The 24,440-nt window shown below is 52.4% G+C and overlaps 1 protein-coding gene across 1 annotated transcript in view; it reads right to left on the reverse strand.

Annotated features, from left to right (window-relative positions):
- Nucleotides 1–24,440, reverse strand: part of PLA2G2C (phospholipase A2 group IIC) — a 25,702-nt gene continuing 1,262 nt past the window's right edge. Inside the window, exons 3-6 of the mRNA XM_043445769.1 lie at nt 15,268–15,353; nt 12,444–12,588; nt 10,432–10,535; nt 1–1,020 (exon numbers count right to left, since the gene is read on the reverse strand). Coding sequence (XP_043301704.1) covers nt 854–1,020; nt 10,432–10,535; nt 12,444–12,588; nt 15,268–15,307 — 456 coding nt within the window. The 5' untranslated portion in view covers nt 15,308–15,353 and the 3' untranslated portion in view covers nt 1–853. The remainder of the gene's footprint in view (nt 1,021–10,431; nt 10,536–12,443; nt 12,589–15,267; nt 15,354–24,440) is intronic.

Below are 24,440 nucleotides of genomic sequence, written 5' to 3' on the forward strand. Positions count from 1 at the left end.
TCTTAGTTGCTGCACATGGGCTTAATTACCCTGTGGCTTTTGGGATCTTAGTTCCCTGACCAGGGATTGAACCCACATCCCTGCATTGGAAGGCAGAGTCTTAACCACTGGACCCTGGGGAAATCTCCAGTTGTGGTCATTTTTGCAATCTCCCATACAAGCTGAGCGTTAGAATGATGAGAGTCCACCCAGACTGGATCACTTTAGTATTTATTATAATTTATGCCTCGTAACCAGGGGCTTCTAAATGTGACCAGAAACCTTGGGATACCCCTGATTCGCCCTCCCCCACTCTTTCTCCATCTTTTTGGCATCTTCCTGGCTGTGATGTCCGGGTGGCAGTCGTGGGCATGGATGTTCCCAGGCTCTGTCTCCTAAGAGGTGAAAATGGCACCGATGTTTGCCTACCTTAGGGTTTTCAGAAGGCAGACCTCCAGGAAACAAGGGGTCCAGGTGCACCTGTCGGGGCCTTGGCATGTGCCCACCCAAGACCTTCTTTTCCAGGATCCTTGCTTGGCTACAGCTGGATCTGGGATGTGGGTCTGGTACTCAAGTCTGCCCGGCATCCCGATTTTGGGGTGGGGATGAAGGGAAAGTTTAAGGCAGATCCTGGGGCCTTTTCCCCTTTTGAAATCTTCCTGGGATGGGGGTAGGGGACATCTCTCTACCTTGTCACTTTGTTTGATAGCTTCTTAGCACTTACTGTGGTTGGAACAAATCGTTTATTTATATTTATGATCTGGCTCCCTCCATCGAAGGCCCAGATTCTGTCTCTCGCACTGTTGATCTCCAGCCCTCTGATGCTGAGTAACAAAGGAGTACCCCGGGCCTGACCAGGGACCCTGTGGCCTCGCTAGCACTGGAGTTTGTGCTTGCCGCAGTGGGGCCGGCTGGAGAACTGCTTGAAGTTCTTCTCATAGGTGGGCAGGTTCTCTTTGAAGCAGTAGGCAGACTGCATGTCACACTCACAGGCCTGCAGCCCGCAGAGGCAGCTGACGCCAGGACCAAGGGCGCATTCGCCTGCAGGGAGACAGAGGGTCACGGGGGCTTCCAGCCAACCCCCAGGGCTTGGTTCTAAGATTGGGGAGAACAGGGAGCTCGCTGCAAGAGGTCAAGGGTTGAGAACTGAAAGGAAAAAGGAACTGGGAATCCCTCTCCTTCATCTCCAAGCCCTTCCACCATCACAGCTAGACATGCCCTGAAGAGATACCTGGAAAGAAACAGGAGAAGGGGCAGGTGTGGGCTGCACGTGAGTGGGGGGAGCATTGAGTTAGTGTCCCCAAGCAGCTCCCAGGGCAAGGACACACAGCCCATCTTCTCAGAGCTCAACTCCTATTTCCAACAGCTTACCTGGCATCTCACCTGGAAATCACTAGCATCTCCAGTATAAGATGCCCCAAAGGAAGCTCTTGATGTAAGTGCCCCCCTGCCCTACCCACTGATCTGGCCCTCCACCCACACTTTCAGCTTCAGAATTGGTACCACCTCCCGCTCAAGTCAGAAAACTAGCAGCCAACCTTGACCCCTGCCCTCCTTTCACTCCCACATTCCATCCACCCCAAAAGTTCCGCGGATGTCTCTACATTTAGAATATTTCACGCTCTGCCCTCCTCTCCCCATCTTCTTGGCCATGACCCCAATCCCTGTCATCACCAGCTCTCCCGCCCTAATGGAAGGAAATAAACAGGGGCTGTCTTGGAATGAACGAGGTTCACTCTCTTGCTGAAAGCCCCGCTGTGGTTTCCTACTATTTGAACAAAGACATCCCAAATCCTTGCCATGGACTCTGAAGCAGGCTTGCCGGAACAGGGCCCCTGCCTGCCTCTCCACGCCCGCAGTCCTCCACTCTCACCTGCCCTCTGCTCCAGGAACACTGGCCTCTTTGGGTCACATGCTTTGGTTGGTCTTGTCCCAGGGCCTCTGCACTTGCTAGTTTCTTTGTCTGAAACACTTCTCTCCAGGATCTTCAAGTGGCTGGAGGCATCCCACCTTTGGGTCTTGGTCAAATTTCCTCTCTTCAGAGAGGATCTCCCTGACCACTCCAGCTAAACTTCTCCAGCCACTCTCCCTCATGTCCCCGTTTGATCCGCTGTACTTTTCGCATCTCTCACTCCTCTTACATTTGTTTACTTGCTTGTGTCGGTCTCTCCTTGACAAAGTGTAAGCTATGTGAGGCTGAGGCTTTTTCCGTCTTGTCCCTCCCAGTGTCCCCAGCAAGTAGAACAAATGCTGGCACACAGTATGTGCTCAACTAACAGTCCTTCAGTAAATGAATGAAACGTTAATGGGCCTTTGGGATTGAGTGTCTGCGTTGTGGCCAAATAACCACTAGGTGGGGATCTTTTATTTAGTAGTCAGAGTTGTCCGAGTGGTGTTGCTGTGTGTGTGTGTGTGTGTTTAGTTCAGTTCAGTCGCTCAATCATGTCTGACTTTTTGTGACCCCATGGACTGCAGCACACCAGGCCTCCCTGTCCATACCAACCCCCGGAGTTTACTCAAACTCATCTCCATTGAGTTGGTGATGCCATCCAACCATCTCATCCTCTGTCGCCCCCTTCTCCCACCTTCAATCTTTCCCAGCATCAGGGTCTTTTCAAATGAGTCAGTTCTTCACATCAGGTGGCCAAAGGATTGGAGTTGCAGCTTCAGCATCAGTCCTTCCAATGAATATTCAGGACGGACTGGTTGGATCTCCTTGCAGTTCAAGGGGCTCTCAAGAGTCTTCTCCAACACCACAGTTCAAATGCATCAATTCTTTGATGCTCAGCTTTCTTTATCATCCAACTCTTACATCCATACATGACTACGATTCCCAATCTCTTTGGCACCAGAGACCAGTTTTATGGAAGATGATTTTTCCACGGACTGGGGATGGGAGAGGAAGGGATGGTTTCAGGATGATTCGAGGGCATCACACTTATTGTGCACTTTATTTCCATTCCTATTACATCAGCTCCACCTCAGATCATCAGGCATTATTAGATCCTGGGGGTTGGGGACCCCTGGCATAGGCAGCCTCCATTCTGTTCTGAGGCTTGGGGTGAGGAAGTGAGGCAGCCAGATCCCCTGATGTGTTGGCCTTGGGCAAGTTACTTTCAGTATCATTTATAAAATGGTGATAAAAACAATAGCGTCAAAAAGAAACAATGCCGTCTGCTTCAGGCATCGTGAGGATTTTCATTGTTTTTACAGATGGAGTGGTCTGGATATGCCCGGAGCACAGAGGCCTCTATAGACGCTGTTATCATGACGATGCTGCACATGCTAGAAGAAGAAGGCCCCTCTGAAGCTGGGCCACTGCTGGCTACAGTCTGGTTGCTTTCCTTCTCCCTCTCTGAAGTCCACAATTCCTGCAGGAAGCTGTCCTCCCCCAGCTCGCTGAAGCCTGGGCTTCTCAAGACATGTTGACGCCCACCCCACGCCTCGGTAGCTCTCCACTCACCCTCGGAAAATGGGCCAGGGACGGTTCCTGCCATTCCCGCTGCTCCTGGCGCCTGGATCGCCTTTGCCCTTGCACATCTGTGACAATCCTACAACACCCACGGGGCCCCCGCTCCCCTGGGGCTCCCCGAGAGCCCCCGTCCCATCCACGTCCGGGCCTCTCACCTCTGCTGCGCCCAGCTCCCCCCGGATTCCCTCCCCAGGCAGCCGCCGTATAGAGGCCCCCAGGTCGTGAGGCTGCGCACGCAGTAGGGCTATTTGGGCGCAGGGCTCCAGCCCATCCAACCTCTCCTCCCTCCCAAAGGGCCTGGTGCCCTGTGCTGTCCATCACCCGGGTGCTGCCTGCCTGGAAACCGGAAGGGAGTCACATTTCCCACGCTTTCCTCTCTCTCCCCTTCTCTCTTTCTGTCTCTCTCTTGGTCTCCTATTCTTCTCCATCTCTTCTTTCGTCCATCTCCTTTCACCAAGCCTCCCTCTTCCTTTCTCACCACTCCCCTTTCTTGCTTTGTCTTCTGGTCTTTTCCAGAGCGCGAAGCGTAGTTCTCTCCTGACGATCAGCTCTACGTCTAATGACTGACCCGGTCCCCAGGCCGTGGGGACCGACCCGGCGTGGCAGTCTATCGCTGTGGGCATCCCACAGCTGTAGTAGGGTCAAGCCTGTCACTCGCTAGAAGAAGAGGCAGCCCTGGGCCAAGAAATGCCAGGCCTGCAAGTCATCTTTTAACAACAAGCCCAAATCCAGATTCTGCATCCTTCAGCTTGCTCATGGAGAAATGGAGACATGAAGACGGAACTGATCATGCTTTCGCATTCCATGAAACAGACTGAAAGATTTCCACCTGGGCTTCCCAGGCGGTGCTAGTGGTAAAGAACCCGTCTGCCAACTCAGGAGATATCAGAGACGTGGGTTCCACTCCTGAGTTGGGAAGATGCCCTGGAGGAGGGCATGGCAACCCACTCCAGTATTCTTGCCTGGAGAATCCCATGGACAGAGGAGCCCAGGGATCTACAGCCCATGGTTTGCAGAGTCAGACATGACTGAAACGACTTAGCACGCACGCAAGCACACACTTCCACCAATGAGATGGGAAGGTCTACGCTCCTGCGTGAGCTCACTTAGACTGCCTGCCAGGCCGCTCCCTGTCTGCACCTGGCCCGTCCTGGTCTCTGAACCCTCTCCTTGGGTGCCCTTGTTTTAAAGCTCAGAGCTCTACATACCGCCTGAGCACTGCCCACTCCCCACTTCTCCCTGCAGAGACTCCCCAGTTCTCCCCGCAGCCCTCTGAGCTCCAGACACCAATATGCGTGTGTTCACATAGCCCCTCGAGCGTCCGATGTGAATCTCACACCCAGCACGGCTCATCCAGGCTCTTGCTGTGACCGCAGAGTCTGTGCACCTCTATCCGCACAAGCTCATAGATGCATGGTTACCCCCAGACGCTCAGAACAACGATGTCAGAGTCAGCCTCCCTCGCCTTCAAGCCTCACAAACGAATCCAACACCAGGTTCTGTCGGTTCACCTCCCAAGCACGCCCAGCGTCTGACACTCCACCCCAGCTACCGAGCCACACGACGGTCACTTCCCCCCAGTGTGACGGGAAGAGCCCACTAGTGGCTCCCCCTCTTTCTTCCCTTGCTCCCCAACTTCTCTGGGCAGGGGCCAGAGTCCTCTTTCTAAAGGAAAATTTGAGCTGATCACTTTCTGCTTGAAGGCTTCTCCCTGCAACTGAAGGAGCAGGGGAGCCCCTCACTCCACAGCCAGGCCTCGCCAGACTCGTTTCTCATGGGACACCCACCCCCCACCCTCCTCTGGCTAAATGCCACCTCCCTAGAGAGGCCTTTCCCAACACCTGAAGTAGCATCCACCCCCCACTGCCGTCCTCATTCAGTAGCTTGTGGCCTTATTTCAGAGGTTTCACAGCACTTGTCGCTACCCGAGTCTATCTTTCTTTCTGAATATTTCATGGACTCTCTCCTTGCCTGCACATAAGCTCCTTCCGGTCATGGAGTTTGTCTTTTTCTTGCAGATATTCGGCGGCAAACACGCGGTAAGGGCTCCATCACCGTATGCTGCTGCTTCACTGGCTGGACTTAGACATGGCCCGCCGGGCAGTGAACAGAGTTCCCATCCCAAGAAATGGGGAGTCAGGTTCTGGGTCCAGATCTGCCGCTTGAAAGCTCTGGCAACTCAGGGAAGTTGTTCCTCTCTGAGTCTCTTCCCTAGGCTTTCAAATGAGGGTACAGGTCCTTGTACAGACCATTTCATGAATTTCTTCACTCATTTGATCATCGGATATTGATTGAGTTTCTAACATATGCCCGGCCTTTGGCTAGGAAGCAGGGGGACAGGTCTGAGCAAGCAGACCCCACAACTGCATGGCTTCAGGCATCCTTCTCTGTGGCTTTATGAGGGTAAGCACCCACCCCCCACCCCGGGGCTCCTCAGGGGGCTCAGCAGTGAAGAATCAGCCTGCCAATGCAGGAGACGTGGGTTTGATCCCTGGTCTGGAAGATCCCCTGGAGGAGGAAATGGCAACCCACTCCAGTATTCTTGCCTGGGAAATTCAAGGGACAGAGGAGCCTGGGGGAGGCTATAGTCCAGGGGTCGCAGAAGAGTCAGACAAGACTGAGCATGCATGCACCGCCCCCCCCCCCGCCCCCAACAAGTGCTCCCCAATCTCTTGGAGCTCAAACTCCAGTTGAGGGGAGAGCTGACCCATGAGTAAACAAATAATTGAACAAGATGAGATGATGTCAGGTTGAGACAGATTCTAGAAAAGGACAAGGGTGATGCGTCAGTGAGTGGAGGTGTTGTTGTGAGGAGTAAACTCAGCAAAGGAGAAAGGTCTTTGCAAACTACAAACTCCAGTGGTTACCTGGTTCGCCCTCCGCCTTGGGCAGAGGGCAGAGTCACAGGCTCAGAGATGGAGGTGACAGAGGGGCCTCGGGCTGGAACTCTGGCTCTGCCGCCCACGGCCGGGCCCCTCCCTGCCCGACAGATGTGGGCACTCGTGGGTGGAGGGGGCATCACCAGCGGCAGATCTTAAAATCCCTCGCGAATGCCAAGTGCTTATGCAAGCCCACTCAACAGAGGGCTAATGACCTCCCCAGTCGCCTGAGGGCAGCCGTCACCACTGGCAAGTTGGCCCCAGGGCTTGGGTTTCAGGCCTTTCTCTGCACTGCTCTCCCACTGACATTTCGAGACGTGGACAGACCAGGCTGTTTCTCTCCTTTCCCTTCCCTGCTCATACCAACCACATTCAGGAGCAGCCACTGGTTGCTAGGCAACCCGGAATTAGGCTTGGGTGCCAGATTTCAGAACTGGGAGGCTTGGGAGGTGATTAACCCTTGCAGGGCAGTTCTTTGAACTGCAGTGTAACTGGGGATTGTGGTGGGGGGTGGGGGGGAGAGCTATCATCCTATAAGGGGTTAATGACATTAGCTCAAGGGAAGGCCAATGCAGAGGAGATGCTTCCAAGAAATCTCTCAACAGTAATAAAGAAAATACCAGTGCTTTCCCATGAAGTGAAGGGGGAAAGGAAACTAGGGTTAAAAAAATAAAAAGAAGACATCTCAACTTCTAAAAGGAAAGGTATTAATTAAGCACCCACTCCGGGTCAGACCTCTGAGTTGGGGAGGGCTCAGTCTTTTTGCAATCCCAAGGACTGTAGCCCGCCAGGCTCCCCTGCTCATAGAATTTTCCAGACAAGAATTCTGGAGCGGGTTGCCATTTCCTCCTCCAGTGACCTTAGAGACCCCTGGAAGTACTGAGTAGTGCTTTACAGAGGAGGGGACTAAGGCCCAGGGTGGTCGTGCAATTAATTCAGCTGGAAAACGAAGCTGGGATTCAGGCCCGGCTCTGCCTGACCCCAGAGCATTTGCTGTCTCTGGGCTTCTCAGCGAGGTGTACGGAGCTGGGACAGGAAGATCCAGGGCGCTGCGGGGGGCAAGCTCCTTCGGCTTTCCTTTGCCCCCTGGGCCGGAGCCGAACATTCTGACACCAGGCGTGCTGTAGGTAACAAGACTTGCATCTGTGTGAGCCCCCCAGTCCAGTCCCCTCCCAGCAGTCTCACGCCAGCGGGGAAGGCGGTGGGAGGCAGGAGCCCCAGCTGGGGTCGGACGACCTGGTCTGAGTCCCAGCGGTTCTTTCCTCGGCTGTGTGGCCTTGGCTGTCTCACTTCACGTCTCTGAGCCTCAGGGTCCTCCCGATAACGGGGAGGACAGTGCCCACCTCAGAGGCTTACTGTGGATTCAAAGAGCTGAGTGCCAAGCCTCCTTCAGCTGCTGATGAACTTCAGCTGTGGTGAATGCACCTGCTTTACGGATGCAGACTCAGAAAACTCTGGCCAGCAGTGTGTTCCAGAGCACCGGAAAGTCTCAAGACACATGAGATTGAGTTTGCCTGAGGCCTGGGTCAGCCCTTCCCCATCTCTGGGCCTCAGTGAGGGGTTGGTCGGGCTGCTCTCCAAAAGCACTGGCAGCAGGGCCCAGGGCTGCCTCATTCTGTGCCCCGGGCCCTGACACAGCGCCGGCCCTGGATGGGTACCCTGTGGGTCCTCAGTTGATACTGGGCACGGGAATGGATGTGGGTGGGGTTCACTTGGGGTCTCAGCCCACATCGGCAGCAGGAGCCAGGCCACCTGGCTCCCAGCCCTGTTCCTGGAAATAGGGACTTGGCAAGCTGAAGCTCCAATACTCTGGCCACCTGATGCGAAGAGCCGACTCACTGGAAAAGACCCTGATGCTGGGATAGATCAAAGGCAGGAGGAGAAGGGGGCGACAGAGGATGAGGTGGGTGGATGGCATCACCAACTCAATGGACATGACTTTGAGCAAACTCCAGGAGATGGCTAAGGACAGGGAAGCCTGGCGTGCTGCAGTCCCTGGGGTCACAAAGAGTCAGGTGTGACTGAGTGATGGAACAGAGGTGGGTGTGGGAACAGCAGGGGGTCAGCCTGGAACTCACTGGCTAGGTCAGCTGCAGAAGGGGGTGCTAGTGCCCTGGTGAGGATGGTTAAACGTCCCTCCTCGCTAACTCTCTTAGACAGGTGCTGGACTCCGGGATTCCTGGTCAAGCTTCAAGAGCAACTGGCCGCTGCTGCTTGGCAGGGGCCAGCATCTGTGGAAAGCACAGCCCAGGCCACGAACGTTCCAGCCCATCTCTGAGGTCCTGCCTGCACCTACCACCAACACCCAGCGTGATGTGCCAAGCAGGCAACACGTTCTGTGCCACCTGCTGGGGCTCCAGCCTCTGCTCCCAGGTCACTTTCCTCCATCTCCTGGGGTCCCCGGCTGCGGCTCTGGTCCCCACGGCGGAAGGTGAAGAGGGTTGCTAAAGAAGCTGCTCCAGGAGCAGAGGACCCAGGCCCGCCCAGAGGAGCAGAGGGTTTGGTCGGGGGCGCGGGACCGCAGGGCAGGAAGGTCCTTGGCACCTACTGAAAACCTGCTTCCCTCTTCAGAGCTGTTTCCCTCCTTCTCGGCTCCTGGGCTCTACGGGGGCATCAGGGGAGAGAGCTCTCGGAGCGCATCTGCTCTCCCAGCGATGCCCGTTCCACCACCCTAAGGTGACACCTGACGTGACAAAGGTCAAGTTCAAGGTGAAACGAGATGAGACGAGACCACGTGAAGGCGAGACCGCGAGCCAGATGAAGAGGCCTCGGGCAGCTTTTCTGTGTGCCCCTCCCCCACCAAGCAAGAGCCAGTTTCGCCCCGTTTCCCGCCCCCACCCCCCAACACGCGGGGTTGGGAGGGACAAGAAACTCGGTGCCACCACTTGTGGAAGCAGGCGATCCTCTGAGCTCACCCTCCTCCAGTCCCCCCTTGCCCCCCGTCCACCAGACCGTGATCCCGCCCCGTGTCCCGGACGCGGCCGAGGGGGTCTCACAGTGGAGATGCTTGGCTTTAGGCTGGAGGGCGGTCAGGAACTCTTCTTGCGCTCACATAGGAAAAACGGGGTCCCTTCCCCATCGACAGTAGGCCCGAAGATGGGAGAGCGGAAAAGCAGACTCCGCTGAAGCTGGGCCTCCCGCCCCCAGGGGTCTGGGCCAGGTTCCAGCTCCCCGGTGCCAGAACCGGGCAGACCATGCCAACCTGACTCAGTGTGTCCTGGGCCTGAGCTCTGGGTGGAGATGAAGGCAAGGGAGGTGGTCTCCCCGCCCCGCAAGGGGACAGATGATCTCCAAGACACGCTCACAGCTCTGAATAAACACGCAAGGGAGGACAGTGTTTCCCGTGACTCCACAAGGCCGCGCGAAAGGCGAGTCACTCACTCGAAGGGGCGTTCAGACCACCCGCCCTGCTGAACTGAACGGCCTTGGCGACAAGGCTGTGGCCGGCTGCCTGCAAGTGAGCTTGCGCTTTAGATCCAGCCTGCCCTACCCACCACCCAGCCGCCCCGGATCACGCTGAGAGCTCGGAGGCCCCTCCGCACGTGCTGGACACTCAGCGCTGGCCCGCCTGTCCTCTGTCCTCTTCCCTGAATGGCCTCGAAGACAGATGGGCTCCCTACCCTGCCCCCCACCATTCACTCTGCTGTCCCCCACGGCATCTACCCATCTTGGCACTCAACCCCCTTCACAAATATTTGTTCAACTGAAAGACAGCCGAGCTGCTTTGTTAACACACAACAGACATCGGGAAGAAGCTTCTCAATAGCAACAGCTGCCAAGCACAAGATTCACTGTAATCTTCGGTCAACAACTACTTATCGAGCCCAGGAGAGACCCCGGGTGGGCGGTGGGGACTGTGTGCTGAAACCCAAACTCCAGGGGAGGGAGCTGGGGGGCGCAGCTTTGAGCAGGAACCAGGGGGGGACCAGGGGGGTACCAGGGCTGGGCTCTCAGGAAGCGTTGATGCTCAGAATGGCCACTCTCCATCCCAAAGCACTTGGGAAAAAAAATCTCCTTTTCCCAAATTTCTCTGGGCCCACGAGGCTGAACTTAAAGAAAGGCCCAGGGTCAAGGACATTCTCTGCCGAGAGGACTACTCACAGACCACGGTCCCGTTGACCATGTGGAACTGGTAGCCGTTCAGCACGGGCTGGCAGCCGAGCCGCTTCACCCTCTCGTAGCAGCAGTCGTGGGCCAGGCAGCACCTGTGGGCCAGATGGAGGGAGATGGGGGCTTTCCTGAGGACGGCCCCAGGGAGAAGGCGGGAAAGGACTCACCCGCCTCCTTCCCAGATGACAAGGTGCGGAAGGCAGGGAGGTGACTTCCTGATGGTGTTGAAAATCGTAGAAAGAGCCCTTCTCTACCTACTGCTGGCTCATGAGCTCCTCACAGTGACCCTAGGAGGTGCAGTCCTTGTCCCCATTCTGTGGGGGAGGAAACGAGGTTCAGAGGTGAATTTCCCCCAAATCTAGGCTCCCATGACGTATTCATCCATTTAATGACTTGCCGTCGTTGTTCAGTCACTACGTCATGTCCGACTCTCTGAGACCCCATGGACTGCAGCGCGCCAGGCTTCCCCCTGTCCTTCACTAACTCCCAGAGTTTGCTCAAACTCCTGTCCACTGAGTCGGTGATGCCATCCAACCATCTCATCCTCTGCCGCTCTCTTCTCCTTTTGCCTTCAGTTAATGATGGAGCACCAACTATGTGCCCAGCCCTCGGAGAGGCTCTGAGCAGACAAAGGTCAGCACGTCAGACGTAATCCTTCGGTCTTTGCTCCGTTGAGGCTCAAAGCCAGTGAGACGGCAATGGGATAGACGGAGCGGGGACAGCGCTGGAGGAGAGAAAACAGCTGGGGATGGCCTCGGCCCGCCGCCCCAGCCAAGTCAGAGTGGCAGGAATGCAGAGATGGGGACTGGCTGATCCCTTGGGCTGGACGCTCAGTCTTCCTCCATCACCATCTGTATCCACACGTGGGCTCCTGGTTGTCTGTCATCTTTGGCTAACAGTGCTGGAATGCTCATCAGCCTTAGGACTCGGAAGGGGAGGCATCGAGCGTTAAAGGGCCTGGACTTTGAAACAAGAAAACTCTGGTGCAAATCCTGAGTCTGCCACTCAAGGGGCTGAAGGTCTTCGGTCTCTGCAGCTTTGTTCAGCGGGTCCCCCGTAAAATGTCCACCAGTGTCCCCATAAGATGGAGACAGTGGCCTGGCCTCGACCATGCGCTAGCAGGATTAAACCAGGCCCTGCGTGCAGAGCACCAGTCCCAGGGCTCAGCGCGTGCCGGGCATTTTGGCAGTGCCAGGCGCCCTCCAGGGCTCTGGAGTCTTCCTGGCTGGAATAATCTGTGGTCTCAAGAGCCCAGCCCAGAGGGCTCAAGCTCCAGGGATGATATTCAGGCCCTGCTGTGGGGCTATATTCATCCACACTCTGGTGAAAGCGGCCAGGAACATTTTGCTTCTTATTTCTTCAAATAAAAAGATGCACAGACTGTCCTGTCTCCTACTTCCCCGTTCCCTCCGCAGATAACACCAACCTCCACCTTTTCTGGGAACTCACACTCCCCCCTCCCCATCCTGAGAAGCAGGCCTGGCAGCCAGGTCTGGGCCATGTGGCCTCACCCAGATGGACAACTTCTCCAAACTGGGCCACTCAGATTCTCTCTCCTTCCCGCAGAATGGAATTAGGATGGGAGACAGCGGTCAGTCTTGCTGCACTGATAATCCTAAAACGTGAGGGCCCTAGAAAAGATGGCATTTGCCACGAGGACTGAGAGCTGGGCGTTTTTCTAGAGCTCTGGGCAGGGCTGACCACACGATCTGCATAGTGCAACATGAAAACGAAGGGGCCCCTTATTCAAACACCATCCAGCATTTCAAGATGGTGACAGCCGAGCGGCGAACCTCCTGCGGGCCCCAGACGGCAGGAAGCCAGCCCCAGCCCTGGGCCTCTCAGGACCTCCCTCCCACTCCCATTCAGTTTTGTCCTTCTGCTCAGGCTCACCCGAATGGGTTTGTTCCTTGCAATTTGCAAGTCCGAACATCCTCTCTCTCTTCAGGAAGGGATTTCAATGAGAATCAAGTGACAGAAAGCCTCAGAGCCTCTGCACTCACCTGTCAGTGTTATCCACGGGGGTCCCCTTGCCCCCGAGCCCGCAGTAGCAGCCATATCCATAATATGAGAAGAAGGCGCTCCGCCCTGTGATGTGTTTGACCATCCTTTGAAACTGCCAGAAGCTGCTGTGCGTGGGGGCCATCACTGCCGAGGAGCAAATAAGGAAGAAGGAAAGAAGTGATGAGAAAGATTGCTTTCACATCCCCTAGCCGGAGCCCCCTAAACTGGACGCCAGCCCCTTTAATGGGGACGGGAGAGGGTCAGTCTACTGCATCACACAGCTAGTTTCTTGCTATCCCAGGGGGAGAACCCAGTTTCCAGGACGTTCAGGACAATGCTGTCAACTACAGTCTGCTCCCCACAGGAAAAGACCACCATCCCGTGCAGAAACACCCTCAGGTCTGACGCTAATCATTAACAAGAAAGGTTCAAAGCCAGAAATGCCAGTCCCTGCAAAAATCACTGGGGCTCTTACAGTCTCACAGGAGAAACAAAATACTTAAGAGGCAGAAAAAGCTGTCCTCGATTCATTTTTTTAACAGCAAATATAGGTGACACAGTGGTAAAGAATTCCCCTGCCAATGCAGGAGATGCAAGAGATGCAGGTTCGATCCCCGAGTGGAGAAGATCCCCTGGAGTAGGAAATGGCAACCCACTGCAGCATTCTTGCCTGGAAAATTCCATGGGCAGAAAAGCCTGGCAGCCCATAGTCCACGGGGTCACAAAGAGTCAGACATGAATGAGCATACACACACACACACACACACACGCACAAAAGAACTTAGCAATTTTTACTTCTACAAAGTGCTTAGGAAAGTGAGGGGAAATATATATATATGTATATGTATATATTTATATTTATATATATGTATGTATATATATATATATGGAGAGAGGAATGTTTGCTGCAGCATTATTTGTGATATCAAAAAATTGGAGACTACCCACATGCCTGCTGACAAGGAGATAATAACTAAATGATGTCTTGAAAACATACTACTTTTAATAGCAATATCACTAGGCAGTGGGACTGAGGAAGTAGGTGGAGAAAAAAACAGGCAACATTAACCCTAAATACGTTCATGCTGTCTGATATATATATTTTTTACAACAAGTCTGTGTTACTTTTCTATTGAAATGTTGGCAACACATGTATGTAACGGCCCGAGTGTATGTCAGTCTCTCAGTGGTGTCTGACTCTTTGCAACCCCATGGACTGTAGCCTGCCAGGCTCCTCTGTCCATGGGATTCTCCAGGCAAGAATACTGGAGTGGGTTGCCATTTCCTCCTCCAGGGGATCTTCTTGACCCAGCGATCAAGCCCATGTCTCCTCCTCCAGGGGATCTTCCGGACTCAGGGATCAAAGCTTCGTCTCTCTGGTTTCCTGCATTGGCAGGTGGATTCTTTACCCCTGCACCACCTGGGAAGCCCAGGTAAAGGCCTAAAAGGATGTATATCAAACTCTGAAGACGGTTTACATAGAAATGGATAAGGGTCTGTGAAAGATGGGAAGGGGTTTTATCTTGTTACTCTATACTAATGTATTTTACTTTTCAATTACAAGTGAATATTAGTTTTACAATAAAAATAAAATAAAAACATGAAGAAGAAAACCCAAAATGGGAGGTTTAGGGAGATTTTTCCAGGAGCCCTCCCATCTCATTCTGTGACTTTGGATGCCCTGTGGTCCCAAACTCTGCGGAGGGGCCCAAGCCTGGGGACGGTCTCTGCGGCCGAAGCAGCGCCTGGAGAGAGGGTAGGACCATCCTGAGACACCGCTCTTGGTGTACACAGAGCTGGGTGTTTGCAGCAGTGGTCCTTCCTGCACACGGATCCCCTGCCTCTAACATCATGATCTTGAAAAAATGGTGCCTTCCACCACTGACTAAGTGAAACGGGGACCCCATTTTTGACATTTTGACTTAGGGACCCAAAAGTGATTGCTTCACAGCTGAAACAGACAGAAAAATGGGTTTGGGCAAATCTCCACTCATCTCATCAAAGCAACAAGTCAGAGAGTTTTCCAGCACACCCAACACTGTTTCCTAGTAAGTTCTCTTTCACTTTGCAGAAATATGTAATCTGATCTCCTGGAAGCAATGACTTATAATTACCCATTATTCCACAGGTCACCGTAAGAACGCCTTTCTGAGGAGAATTAATCATTCCTACATTAGCTAGATGTATGTCCACGCTTTTGTTCTGGAATCCATACGACTTTAAATGAAGGCAACTTAAGGTGAAGACAGCAAACCAGGGTGACCAAGGGGGCCAGAGGCGGGGTGAGTCGGGAGGCAGGGGCTGACACACGCAGGGCTGCACATAAAACACGTGACTGATGAGAACCCACTGTATACACAGGGGACTCTGCTCAGCTCTCTAACGACCTGTGTGGGAAACAAGCCTATAAAAGGGGGGACAAATGTACATCCGTAAACTGCGCCATGCAGGGAAAACTAACACAGCATTGTAAATCGACTATACTCCAATAAAAATCTATTTAAAAATAAGTAAATAAACGCAACTGGCATCCAAAGACTCCTGAAAGGTATGTGTGTGGTACAACAGTGGTCAGATGCCCTCTTTCTTGGCAAATGGTTAGCAACCTTTGATTTTCTAAATGTTCTGTGAGATCCCAGCACTGGGGTGAGTGCTTTTTGCAGAAGCAGCAGAAGCAGGAGGCCTTCGGTGGGGGCCCACTTCACTGCGGGCTCCCCTCTGAGCGACGCGTGATTCCGCTCACCTGACGCCACCTGAGGAGGGGTCGCCCCAGAGACAGACAGGGGGTCACACCCTGGAGCTCGCCCCGCTGTGACTACTTACAGCAGGAGGCAAAGACCACGAGAACCCCGAAGACCTTCATTCCCGAGGAGCTCAGGCGGTTTTCGAGGGCGCTGCCAGCTGAAGTCCTATTTGGAGAGAAAATAACCAAAATGAGGGAAGCCATGTGGTAGCGAAACCCACAACCACAGCGCAGGTCTTCAAAAGCCCTCAGTGGAGGGCTCCGAGCAAAGAGACCTTTTCAAACCTAATCATCTCTGAATACAATACCCCCTCGGGTATTTAGACCTAAATATAAAGATAAGAATGGTTCAATTGTTTGAAAAGTCCATGTTTTTGTTTTTGTTTTTTTTTTCAATTTCTTTCTTTGGCAACACTAAGCCTTCATCCTTTTTTAGTTTTCTTTTGAAGAGTCAATATTTCCTGTGTTGCCAAGTTGACAGGCAAATACGGTTCATGATGGGAATCCACTGTGGGAAAGTCTGGCCCCATTTACATGGCAGTCCCCCTGGGTTTTCCTTCCTTGATGACCAGGTAACTTATTCATAAACCTAGCCCCTCTGAATCCTAGCTTGCTCTCCTAAAGAGACTAAAATTGCCTATCAGTCATTTCAAACATTTATTAAGAAATTAGTTGGAGTCTTAAAAAAATTATACAAATGAACTTATTTGCAAAACAGAAATAGACTCACAGCCATAGGAAACAAACTTATGATTAGAAAGTGGGGGATGGAGGGATAAATCAGGAGTTTGGGATTAACAGAGACACACTATTGTAAATAAAATAGATAACCAACAAGGACCTACTACATAGTACAGGGAACTGTACTCAGCACTCTGTAATAACCTACATGGGAAAAGAATCTGAAAAAGAACAGATATATGTATAACTAAGTGGGGCTTCCCTGGTGGCTCAGATGGTAAAGAATCTGCTGCAATGCAGGAGACCCAGGTTCAATCCCTGGGTCGGGAAGATGCCCTGGAGAAGGGAAGGGCAACCCACTCCAGTATTCTTGCCTGGAGAAGCCCAAGGACAGAGGAGCCTGGTGGGCTACAGTCCATGGGGTTGCAAAGAGTCATACAGGACTGAGTGACTAACACATACAAGTCATTCTGCTATGCACCTGAAACTAACACAACATTGTAAATGAATTACACTTCAATAAAAAAAAGAAAAAAAACGCTTAGCAGATCACTGTAGCATATCTATCTATTTCTAATAAAGTAAATTCTTTGTAAAGAAGAAATAGAAATTAGTAAATGCGAGGTGCCATTTTCCTTAAGGGCTTCATGTCTGTACATTATTTAATCCTCGCAATAACCTGAGAGACTCTATTATCAGTTTCGAGATGGAGAAACTGAGGCCCGGTGAGTTTGGACAACTTCCTCCTGCTCACACAGCCCCCTACTGCACCGACTTGTGGAGATCAACTAAAATAAAGCAAGTAAAACAGACCGGCACTGTAAAACTCTGCACCAGGTGACCGCACCCTTCTCATCACTACTGGCAACGGTGCATGTGTACCTGCTCAGTCATGCACGGCTCTTAGCAACCCCATGGACTGGAGCCCGCCAATCTCCTCTGTCCATGGGATTTTCCTGGTTAGAATACTGAAGTGGGTTGCTATCCCCCCCATCCAGGGCTGTCTCCCAGACCTAGGGATCGAACCTGCGTCTCGTGCATTGGCAGGCAGATTCTTCACCTCCAAGCCATCTGGGAAGGTCATTAGCAATGGTAAGGGTAGCCATAGCCCGCACACTTCTCACAGGATGGCAGAGGAGAATGTGGGCTCAGGATCCCATGTCCTCCCGTGGAGCCCCGTGGCAAAGTTTCCCAAGAAAATTTCAAAACAAGCGTCCTGCCGGAGCATCCTGGGAGAATTTGCTACTTTTGCCCTCATTGGCAAGATTCTGGTAGATGCTGAGAGGCTGGGCCTAACCGGGCCTGGTCCCAGCCAGACTTCATCTCAGATGCTGCAAGGGATGTTTTTAAATTAGGTTCCATCTTACAGGCTGACTTCCTTTGTTTCTTTTGAGTGTGAAAAAAAATAACTGTGTGATGGTTTAGCCCATGACGAAGGGACTCATACCTTTCAAAACAGCGAGTGATGACACTTTGGTGAGAAGAAAGGGACCTGGGTGCATTTCTGGTAATGAGATAGCACAGGCTCTTATTAAGCATCAACTATTCCCTGGGGGCTCAGCGGTAAAGAATCTGCCTGCAATGCAGGAGGCCTGGTTTTGATCCCTGGGTCAGGAAGATCCCCTGGAGGAGGGCATGGCACCCCACTCCAGTATTCTGGCCTGGAGAATCCCATGAACAGAGGAGCCTGGAGGGCTACAGTCCATGGGGTCTCAGAGTCTGACACAACTGAAGTAATTTAGCACACACATGCCTTCTTCTAAGGAGACAAGATTGTGGCCCCAGGAGGGCCTCCAAGCTGGTTGGAGACCAAGTAGGTAAGTATAGACCATACATGGATCAAAAGCGCCCCATGGGAAGAAAGTCTGTGTGGTTCTCCAGGGCTTCCTGAATGCTTGGCAGTCTCTGGCAGGCCCCCTCTTCAGGGATGGGATATCAGCTGCTCCTGACGCTCTCACTCACCCCCTGGGAACTGCCTCTGTCTGCTCCAAGGTTGTGACCCTGCCCAGCCAAGATGGGAGGAGTAGCCCCTGGAGGTGATGATTTAAAGGGCCAAGCCCCCAGGATGTTGAGAAAAGGGAATTCTTGGGCACTGTTGACAGGAATGTGAATTGGTGTAGCCAAACAGTGTGGAGGTTTCTCAAAATATTAAAGACAGAACTACCACCAGCTCAGGTCAGTTCACTCTTGTCTCAATCTCAATCAATCTCAATCTGAATTGCAAACGAGATTCAGTCTCAGTCCTGTCTGACTCTTTGTGACCCCATGGACCGCAGCACGCCAGGCCTCCCAGTCCACCACCAACTCCCGGAGCTTGCTCAAACTCATGTCCATTGAGTCGGTGATGCCATCCAACCATCTCATCCTCTGTCGTCTCCTTCTTTTCCTGCCTTCAATCTTTCCCAGCATCAGGGTCTTTTCCAATGAGTCAGCTCTACACATCAGGTGGCCAAAGTAATGGAGTTTCAGCTTCAGCATCAGTCCTTCCAGTGAACATTCAGGACTGATTTCCTTTAGGATGGACTGGTTGGATCTCCTTGCATCACTACCGTATGATCCAACTATTCCACTTCTGGGTAGTTACCCAAAGAAAACAGAAACACTAATCTGAAAAGACATATGACCTTTATATTCACTGCAGCATTATTTACAATAGCCAAGATATGAAGCAACCTAAGCATTCCTTGACATGTATATATAATGAAATATTGTTGTTCAGTTGCTAAGTCATGTCCAACTCTTTGCAACCCTATGGACTGAGGTCCTCTAGGCTCCTCTGTCCATAGGTTTTCCAAGCGAGAATACTGGAGTGGGTTGCCATTTCCTTCTCCAGAATGAAATACTACCCAGCCATAAAAAACTAAATTGTTTGCCATTTGCAACAACACGGATGGGCCTAGAGGATAGTAGATCAAGTGAAATGTCATACAGAGAAAGACAAATACCATATGATTCCACCTATATGTGGTATCTGAAAAACAAAACAAATGAACAAATCAAACAGAAACAGAGTCATAGATACAGAGAACAAACAGGTGGTTTCCAGAGGGAAGGGAGGTGGAGGGTTGGGCAAAAGAGGTGAGGGCATGAAGAGACACAGACTTCCAGTTATCAAATGTCACGGGGACGTAATACACAGCATAAGGACTATAGTTAATAATATTGTGATAATTTCATGTGGTGACAGATGGTTAACAGACTTATCGTGGTCATCATTTCGCAGCATGTTTCATCAGCCACTACGGTGTACTCCTGAAATGAACATGATACTGTATGTCAACCGTACTTCAGTAAAAAAATAAATAAAGGGCGGCCCCCTTGCCTCCTCCCGGACATCTCTGAAAGGCCAGCCCAGGCCCTGAGCGCCCTGGGGGGCCGGCTGTGGCCTCTGCAGCTGCCTCCAGGTGTCAGCTTCTCCTGCTCCCCAACTCTGCGGTGTCCGCTTTTATACAGATGTTCTCTCCAGGTAGCCTCCAGGGGCTGCACCCCTCCGCCCGGGCCTGGGTCCAGGGAGGCCAGTCTAGGAGAGTGATGGGTGTGCCCCCTAGTGGCTGAGTAAATAAATGCCATTGAGCTCAGAGAAAGGAGCCCTGGACTCACCTCCAAAAGGAAGGAGGCATTTGGGGGGGCCTTGCATGACCTCAAATTTGTTTTCTGCATCTATTTGCTCCTCACTGAAACCCTTCCAGGTTTCACAGGATCAGAGGCACAGAGACTTGATGAAGGGGGAGATGGAGGGAGCCAGTGGGTAGGCGGGTCCCTAAGAGTGACTCTGTCAAACCCATCAATTCATCTTACATGGACAGTGATAAAACATTGCTCGTTTTTTTCTCCCCCTGGAGAACATAAGGAGGAAGGAGGCTGCAAGGTCTGTAAGGGTCACGATTATGTTGTTCACCTGGAGTCCAGCTAGCCCTGTGCCTGGCACCAACTACTAAAGAAGATGGCCAGCGTGCATCACGTTTACTTTATACGTGGCACAATTCTGACCACTTCACACATATTTACACATTAAGTCCTCATATCGAGTCCTCGGCTAGATAAGTACTGTCATTATCTTTGTTTTTCGGATAAAGAAAACTAGATGTGGAGAGATGTGCAGTAATCAATATTTGAGGAAGGCAGTAATCAATATTTGAGGATCAAATGAAAGAATGGTCTGAGTCCTACCATGCTTCAAGTCTCATAAATAAAAGCAAAGCTACAACCATGAAGGACCAGAATGAGGCTAAGCCTGGCACCGATGATCAACCCCAGTTCATGGACGATGGGACAGAGACTGGCAGAGGTTAGGTATGCTGCCTGCAAATTGACAGAGCCAGGGCTTAATCCAAGTGTGTCTGAGTCCACTGTGCTTTTGTTTTTGTCTGCCCATCACGAGGTTTGTGGGCCCTTAGTTCCCCAGCCAGGGATCGACCCCATGCCCCCTGCATCTGATCGTCTGACTCCAAACTCAGCACCCCGAACCCCCTTACCCGGGGGTCGCTGAGCCGAGCCCTCTAACTATCCAAAACACAGCTGAGAAAACAGAACCGCAGGACATGCGGAGCATCCAAGCTCACGGCGCAATGCTCTCACGGAGGACAAAATTCTAGCAAGAGAATCAGCCTCTTTTTCTGAGACGCAGAAGTAGGACAGGAATGACAAGAGTGGCTGCTCTTAGCAGGAGGCGAGGGAGAGAGAGGGATGATTAAAAGGATAACTGACCGAGGCCGTGAACCTGGGGCTGTGAGTGTGGGGCAGGTGGCTGCAGTCACGTCAACAGGGTTTCACCTGGGGTGTAGTTAACGCCTTCCAAGCCCCAGGAAAACGCTGCGTTGTGCAGAGTCGACCACTTCTTGGCAGAGCCACTGAAGCTCTCCGAGCCTCAGCGTCTTCATCTGTGGGGCGGAGACAATAATCCGGCCCCCCATGGACTGCTGGCAAGACTCAGCAAGCTCTTGGTAAAAGCACTTGGTCAACAGTAGCCAAGGTGAGTTACCACGTCTGGTATGCTTTGCTGAAGAACACTGGGAAGTAGGCAATACATTTCTGGATATTTTCCAACCATATGGCAGAAATAACATTAAAAAAAAAAAAAACAACCAGCTGCGGTACTTCAAGGGGCAAATTTCTTTCTCTAGAAACTTCTCCTGTAGTGCCCTCAGGAAGCTGATTCATCAGGAGGCATGACTAACTGTGCCAGTCTCTTGGCCTCTTTACCAAAAGGCCCACCCAGTTTACCTTCTGCTTCAAGGCTATCTGGGATCTCAACAGACATGTCTAATGAGATGGAGGACAGACAGAGTGGGACACGGGGGCACAGACGCCAAAATCCACAAGTCTCTAATTAAAAAATAAACAAACAGAAAGGCCAGTTGGTCTCTGGGGACAAGCTGCTAAGAAACGGAAGCTCCTGCCTTCAGCCCAGCCCTGGGAGAGGTTATTTCCACTTCAAGCCACATACCCTCGGGGGGGATACCAATGGGCAGCTTGCAGGATCTCTCACAGAAAAGTTAGCTGGTGCAACCAACATCACCACTGCCATTACTTTAATTCTCACTGGCTATGTACCTACCACAAAGCAGGGGACACCGACACGGGCAAGCTCCTGCCCACAGGGAGATCATGACCGACTGAAGGGGAGGTGCCTGCCCTGTGAGACGAGAACAACAGGGTAATGGACTAAACCCCCATCAAGCATTCACTGTGTGCCACACGCAGGGCTGAGACCTTTACATGCGTCATCTCATTTCACCCTCACAACAATCCTGTTCTTATCATCTCCACTCTCAGATGTGAAACTGAGGTCCAGAGAAGTTAAGGCATTTGCCCAAGGTCGCCAGCTAGCAAGTGGTGGAGCTGGAATTCAAACTCAAGCCTTGACCCCAGGGGTCATGCCTGCCGCCTCGTGACCAGCATAAGAGGCGGGCACAGGGCGAGTGCCAGGTGGGAACGCCGGGGTGGGAGATGGGGCTTCGGGGTACACAGTGGGCTTTGGAATCAGCCAAACTGGGGTTCTAACACTGCTCTGCCAATCATTAACTTGGGGGCCTCTGAAGTTCAATTGTTTTTTACAACTACACTGTAAGGAGGAGAGTGATGAAGATCAGGAGAGCTGACCTAGTAAAGTCCACGGTGCCATCTTTGGTATGTTCCACTGGACTGGAAGGGGTTAGAGAAGGCACAGCAGGGTGTCGGGGGTGGGGGGCGGGTAAGGTCAGGAAAGGCTTTAAGAAAGTGGTGATTTTTAAGAAGAGTCTCAAAGGGTCAGTGAATTTGGATTAACTTCAAGGAAGGGACCAAGGTCGGGCAGGCAGGCATGAAGACCCTAAAGATGAAAAAGCTGAGGGTGCATTTGGGAAACAAGCTGGCTGGAGCCCAGGATGAGGGCTGGGGAGCAGAGAGACCCAGGGCTGGAAAGGAGGTGAGTCCACATGTAAACCCACAGGGCAGTGATCCAGGGTCATGTTTACTGAGAGTCCACTTTGTATATGCGTCAGAGACCCAGTATTACAGGGTTCATCCTTTAAAGACATCCTCTTCAAAGGAGGCAAGACAAAGGCACAGAGTCAGCCTTCTCTTTAACAGGCAGGCGGAAGAGCAACTGGCTGGCCGGCCTCCTCTGTTTCCCTTCCCTGCAGTCCCCCCCCAGAGCTGTGCATTCCACGGCCCCTGGGAGCAAAAGACACAGACTGCTATAGATGAAACAGACCCCGGGATAGCACTGTTTCCGTGTGCCCACATGGGGACACATCCACGCCCACAAACACTCACTCACACACACACAAACGGGGTGAGAAGCCAATTTGATTTTCCAAAAGATTGCATAATCCCGAGGTGATATTAAAATAGCTGATGAAGAATCCACTTTCATCTTCTTTTGGGGTGGGCGTTGAAGGGCTGAAGAGCCCGGCTTAGATATTTTCTGACAAAACCATTTACAAGAAACAAGCCGGCAGCACAAAGCTGCAGAGCCATCAGCTCCGAAAACCTCCACCTTCTGCACCCTCGTGGGTCCTCAGATGCCTCCTTGGGTGTGCAGGGCGGGTGAGGGGGTGACCCGCGCAGGAAGCCGGCCCAGCCCTGGCCCCTCTCCAGCGGCTCCCCCAGATCAGGTGCTTCTTTTCTGAGATGGGAAGAGACACCTCTGCTGAAACAAGCCCCCCTTCCCCAGGCCCCCGGAGAACTTCCGGTCCCTGCCAGTCACTTGGCACAGAATCATGTCCGGCCAGCACTGCTCTTCCAGCCTGTGGCTCAGACTGTGCTGAGAAGGACCTGATTTGTAACTCCCTATGGCTGCGCAACTTGTCTGCTCAGCCAAGTGTGAACACCATGCCGGAGGGTCGGGGCCGAGCTCCATTAGAGTCCTGGGTCCACATATCTGAGCTAGCCAAGGTAGCAAATGTATCGCCATGAGGCTACACAATGAATCCGAATTCCTTCTTCTGATGATATACGGCTCTTGAATGTCTCCTAACACAATCTTCTAATAATCTATGTGAAAGCATTAGTGGCTCCGTCGTGTCCGACTCCTTGCAACCCCATGGCCTGTAACCCACCAGGTTCCCCTGTCCATGGAATTCCTCAGGCAAGAATACTGGAGTAGGTTGCCATGCCCTCCTCCAGGGGATCTTCCCAACCCTGGGATCGAACCCAGGTCACCTGCATTGTGAACTGATTCTTTATCATCTGAGCCACCAAGTCCTCAGATGATACAGTTGCTAGTCATTCCTTTGTGAATTTCAAGAGTCTAGAACAGGGCCTGAAAGACCAAAGAGTCCAGGGAGGACTCCTTCTGAGGCTCCCTTAGTTCCATCTTGGAAGAAAACCTTCATCTATTAAGTTGGGATTTGAGGTGGGCATGAGGCAAAGGAAGGGGATGAAGGGTTGCGGAGACTGGAGAAGAATGTTCCAGGCAGAGGAGACAGCAGGAGTGAAGGTCTGGGGTGTGAGAAGGCTGTGGAAGGGCAGGGCCCCGTGGACAGGGGCAGGCTTCAGGGCAGCCCTGGAGCAGCCGCTGGTCTTAGAATCAGAGGACGGGTCCCCTCCCATTGGAACCGGAGGCAGAAAGAAAAGCAAGCAGACAGAAGTAGGCGAGTCTGTAGGTCTGAGGGCAGAAAGCTGAGGAAGCTTCCATCTGACGGCTTCTATTTTCTCTCTCAAGAGAGAGAAAGGTTATCTTCTGAGCAGGAGGAATGGGGAAAGGTGAGGGATTCCAGGAGAGAGGACAAGGTTTGAAACAGCCAGTGAGAAGACAGGAGTCAAAACCAAGCTGGGGGAGAGGGGAAGGATTTCTGTGTCAAGGCTGAGGGTCCAGTTGAGGCTGGAGACTGCACGTGTCCATGACATCACCGCCTGTCAGGATTTCTCCAGGACCTTGCTGTGGGTGGACTGGCTGGGATTTCATCCGGTGGGAGTGATGGAAAGACAGGTCAGGGCTTGAGAGGGAACAGCTGAGGCAAGGGAGCTTGGATTCGACGGGGTAGGGAAGACGCAGGTTGATGGGAAGAAAGAAGAAAAGGCCATGAACCAGCCTCTGGAAGGCGCTGGAAGACAAGTATGGTAGAAGTGGCTGGAGTTAACCACAGCG

The sequence above is a fragment of the Cervus canadensis genome, chromosome 24, assembly GCF_019320065.1.
Source record: "Cervus canadensis isolate Bull #8, Minnesota chromosome 24, ASM1932006v1, whole genome shotgun sequence".
NCBI classification, from domain to species: Eukaryota; Metazoa; Chordata; class Mammalia; order Artiodactyla; family Cervidae; genus Cervus; species Cervus canadensis.